This window comes from Engraulis encrasicolus, unplaced genomic scaffold (assembly GCF_034702125.1).
Source record: "Engraulis encrasicolus isolate BLACKSEA-1 unplaced genomic scaffold, IST_EnEncr_1.0 scaffold_754_np1212, whole genome shotgun sequence".
NCBI lineage: Eukaryota > Metazoa > Chordata > Actinopteri > Clupeiformes > Engraulidae > Engraulis > Engraulis encrasicolus.
This window is the reverse complement of record NW_026946087.1, coordinates 1-5,000: the sequence shown is the minus strand read 5'-3', so window position 1 is coordinate 5,000 and position 5,000 is coordinate 1. Positions and strand designations below refer to the sequence as shown.

General features: G+C 48.6%; 1 protein-coding gene across 1 annotated transcript in view; it reads left to right on the top strand.

The window, feature by feature from the left end:
• LOC134444814 (signal-induced proliferation-associated 1-like protein 1) overlaps positions 1–4,983 on the top strand; it is a gene marked incomplete at both ends in the record, with an annotated part of 12,036 nt that extends 7,053 nt beyond the window's left edge. Inside the window, one exon of the mRNA XM_063194005.1 lies at positions 4,900–4,983. Coding sequence (XP_063050075.1) covers positions 4,900–4,983 — 84 coding nt within the window. The remainder of the gene's footprint in view (positions 1–4,899) is intronic.
• Positions 4,984–5,000: the final 17 nt, after the last annotated feature.

Here is a 5,000-nt window from a genome sequence, read left to right as displayed (position 1 = left end):
TGTGGTGGCTGTCCACTGTGAGGTGCTGAAATCCATAACGGATTCTCCAAGTGAAACGCAGTACTATTGAAGCGCTTAGCGGGGATTTCAACAATATATCACAGACTATGTCATGACACGGAAATAGAAGAACAGGTTTGGTGTTGCATCATTTCAATACACTTCTGTCATGTGTGGATTTTATTTCCGTTGAAAATGTTTCCCCCAGAGTGATGATGGTCTACTCCAGTGTTTCTCAACAGGGGTGCCGGGGGCCCCCCTCAGGGGTACCGCGGAAACGTGGCTGATAAATAAATTATGTAATATGATTTAATATGATGTCTGGCGCTGCCAGTAGGGGTAGATCCATGTGCGACTACCACTCACATGGTAGCAGGAGTTGGTTGGGCTTGACGTGCCGGGGCAGCTTGTACACAACCCTAAACCTGCCTGGTCTCATGTGGTGTGAGTCTTTAATCCATTACCTGGAGGGCAATAGGACTGGGGAAGAGGACTAACAAGCCAACTCCACCCTCCCACATCCAACCAGTTATGGTCAGTGGTTGGACATAAGGCTAGCAACCTTATTCTGTAAAAAAATATATGCTACGAAAACCTCAGTGAGAAAGTCTCAACCGGCTAGAGAACAAACTCGGAGCGGGAAGAGGCGTGTTGACAGTTCTGATGACACCCCTGGAGGAGGACAGCCAATGACGTCTCATAGACCGAAGCTTCTGTCCCCCAGATACGGTACTAACATTGCAACATGGAATGTTAGAACCCTCTACCAAGCTGGAAGAATTCACCAAGTAGCTGCAGAAATGCGAAGACTGAAGATAGAAATAGTTGGATTAAGTGAAACAAGATGGTTAGGAAGCGGCAAGACGACCCTACAGAGCGGAGAAACCATCATATATTCTGGCCTCCCTGAAGAGCACCCAACACATGTGAGAGGAGTAGGGATCATTATGTCAAAGACAAGTGCAAGGACCCTGAAGGAATGGGAACCCATCTCAGAGAGAATCATCATAGGAAGGTTTACTTCCCGCTGTCAAGACACAACTATCATACAGGCATATGCCCCCACCAACGATGCAAGCGATGCAGAGAAGGAATTGTTCTATGAACAGCTACAGGCAACCATGGCCAAGCGCAAGAAGAGAGACATCACCATCCTCATGGGAGACATGAATGCCAAAGTGGGATCAGTAAATAGCGGCAACGAGAGAGTGATGGGGAAACACGGGGTTGGAACCATGAACCACAACGGAGAGCTCTTTGTTGATTTCTGCTCCGTAAACGATATGGTAATAGGAGGCACACTGTTCCCACACCAGGAGAACCACAAAGTGACCTGGAGATCACCTGATGGATCATACGAGAACCAGATAGACCACATAGCAATTTCTAGAAGATGGCGCGGAACCCTACAAGACTGCAGAATAAAGAGGAGTGCGGATGTTGGCTCGGATCATCATCTACTCCTGGCTCCCTGTAGAATACGTCTCGCTGCCTGTAGGAAGAAAGAACAGAAGACATTTAAGTACAATGTGCATAGGCTGAAGAACCCGGAAATAAAACAGAAGTTTGTACTCACCTTGGCAAACCGTTTTGATGCACTGCGCTACAATTCAGATGAGGAAGAAGAGGAAGGAGAGGATGATGTCGAAGCGGAATGGGCCATCATCAAAGAAGCATATACAAGCACATGCGAAAAGGTGCTGGGAAAGGTGAAGAGAGAGCGGAAGGAGTGGATGAGTGATGACACATGGGAGAAAGTGGAAGAAAGGCGCAAACTGAAAGTGAAGATCGACAACTGTAAAACCAGGAACCAGAAGACCAATGCCATGGAACACTTCAACCAAGCAGATCGGGAAGTCAAGAAAAGTTGCAGGAGAGACAAAAGGAAGTGGATCTCTGACAAGGCTGCAGAAGCAGAGGATGCTGCGTCCAAACAAGACCTGCAAACCCTGTACAGCATCACCAAGACTCTGAGTGGAAAAAGAAGGCAAATTAACAAACCAGTAAAAGACAAGGACGGCAAACTGCTGGCAACAAAGGAACAACAAATGGATCGCTGGAGAGACCACTTCAAAGAAATCCTCAACCGCACCCCCCCGCTGGATCCACCAACAGTGGAACCTCCAACAGAGGAGCTAGGTATATGCATTGAACCACCAAACAAAGCAGAGATACATAAAGCCATCTCATCACTCAAGAATGGGAAAGCGGCAGGAGGATTCTGATGGGATTCCCCCCAGAGGCATGGAAAGCGGCAGGAAAACCTTTTCGGTTGAAGCTCTACACCCGGTTTACTTAGCAGGATTTGGCAGGAAGAAAAAAATACCTTTAGACTGGAGGAAAGGCACCATAGTAAAAATACCCAAGAAAGGAGACCTGACTCAATGCAAGAACTGGAGGGGCATAATGCTCCTTTCAGTTGCTAGTAAGCTACTTTGCAGGATAATTCTGAACCGGACAGCAAATGCCATGGAATCCAAATTGAGAGACAACCAAGCAGGCTTCCGACCTAACAGATCGTGCAGTGACCAGATTGCGACCCTAAGAATTATCGTGGAACAATCTGCAGAATTGAACTCACAACTGTATGCTGTTTTTATAGACTACGAAAAAGCGTTTGACTCAATCGACAGGACTACACTGTGGAACATCCTGGCTCACTACGGAATCCCCTCAAAGATAATCAACATGATTAAAGTATTCTACACTGACTTCCAAGCACAAGTATCTCATGAAGGAGACCTGACGGAGCCCTTCAACATGGCCACTGGAGTGCGGCAGGGATGCCTCTTGAGCCCGCTGCTGTTCATTACGGCGTTGGACTGGGTATTGAGAGAAACCACCAAAGAGGGAAAAGGTTAGGATATTCAGTGGACTTTGACGACCATGCTAGATGATCTAGACTTCGCGGATGACCTTGCCCTCCTGAGCCATACCATCAGCCAGATGAGACAGAAGATACAAAGACTAGAACACAGCTCAGGTCAAGTAGGTCTGGTCATAAACGCAAGCAAAACCAAGGAGATGCGAGTTAAAACGCTGGGGAATGCCAAACCTGTGTGTTGCAGAGATACAGAGCTAGAGATAGTGAAAGAGTTCACGTACCTAGGGAGCGTCATCAGCAATGATGGAGACACATCCAAGGATGTAAAGGCACGCATAGGTAGGGCAAAGGCTGCCTTTGCCCAACTAAAACCAGTCTGGAGGGCCAGGAACATCTCCCTCAGAACCAAGCTACGGATCTTCAATTCCAATGTAAAGACCATCTTGCTATACGGGTGCGAAACCTGGGGTCTAACACAGCTGAACACTCAGAAACTTCAAACCTTCATCAACTCGAGATTACGCTACATCCTAGGTACCTGGTGGCCCAAGAAGATCAGCAACCAACACCTCCTAGAGACGACAGGGCAGGAAGCAGTAGAGATCACAATCAGGCGTAGAAAGTGGAGGTGGATAGGACACACATTGAGAAAACCACCATCAACCATCACAAGAGCTGTGTTAGACTGGAACCCCCAGGGCAAGAGAAGGAGGGGTAGACCCAGACTGTCGTGGAGGAGAGGAGTCAAAAAGGACCTAGAACACGCCAATACCTCATGGCATGAGGCACAGAACATCGCTAGAGACCGCAGCAGATGGCGACGTCTAACTGAGGCCCTATGCTCCAGACGGGGCAAAGAGGATTAAAGTAAAAAAAAAAGTAAAGTAATATAATACATATTTGTCTAAATTGATAAGTTAATGCTAGTCAGTGGAATCTTTCATCAGCCATTTACACACAATAAAGTAAATATAGGTCGCCCCAGTCAGCTGCAACTTCGAACGTAGGTCGTGTGATGTCTCCAAATGTGTTACTTTTCTAAGCTTTTGAGGTATCGGATGCAATGCCATGTTACGGCTTGTTGGTTTGGGGTGCCTTGAAAACTTTCCCGAATTGAATGGGTGCCTCGTCTAAAAAAAGGAAACACTGGTCTACTCTACATGCTGTGTGAAGCCTTCAGCCCCACACAGTGGACAGCCACCGCATAAGTGCAACTTTAGAGTAATGTTTGGAGCTGTGTGGTTCCTTGGCTGATATGATTGTCTATGGCAGTAGGCTATGCTCCGCGGGCAAACATTCAGCACCAGGCGCATGGACAGCTCCCCTTATGAGTAACTCAAGTCTCCCTATAAGACGCTGTCAAGAAGTGGCGGAGTGGCGATATCAAAAAGTTGTGAAAAATCTTTTGGTAGATCTCGCAATAGTTCCTCTCCTCCTCTATCCTCATCTTCTCTCCTTTTATCCCCCTCTCCTCTCCCACCCTCCTCTCCTCTCTTCTCCTTTCCTCTCCTCTCCTCTCTTCTTTTCTCCTGTTCTCCTCTCCTCTATCCCCCTTTCCTCTCCTCTACTCTCCTATTCTCCTCTCGTCTCCTCTATCCCCCTCTCCTCTCTCCTCTCCCCTCTCTTCTCTCCTCTCCTCTCCTCTCCTCTCCTCTCCTCCTCTCCTCTCCCCTTCCCTATCATCATCCCCCCTCTCCTCTCCTCTCCTCTCCTCTCCTCTCCTCTCCTCTCCTCTCTTCTAATCTCCTCTCCTCTCCTCTCTTCCTCATCTCCCGTCATCCTTCTCTCCTCTCCTCTCCTCTCCTCTCCTCTCCTCTCCTAATCCCCCTCTCTTGTCTTGTCTCCTCTCTCTTCTCCTCTCCTCTCCTCTTCTCTCCTCTCCTCTCCTCTCCTCTCCTCTCCTCCCCTCTCCTCTCATCTCCTCCCCTCTCCTCTCATCCCCTCCCCTCTTCTCTCCTCCCCTCTTCTCTTCTCTTCTCTCCTCTCCTCCCCTCTCCTCTCCTCTCCTCTCCTCTCCTCTCCTCTCCTCTCCTCATCCCTCTCTCCTCTCCTCATCCCCCTCCTCTCCTCCTCAGTTGACTGCTCTGCGTGGTTCTATCCTGGAGGATGCTGTTCCCTCCTCAGCTAAACACGGCACCGCTCGAGGGCTCCCCCTGAAGGTAAGAGACCAGTGAAA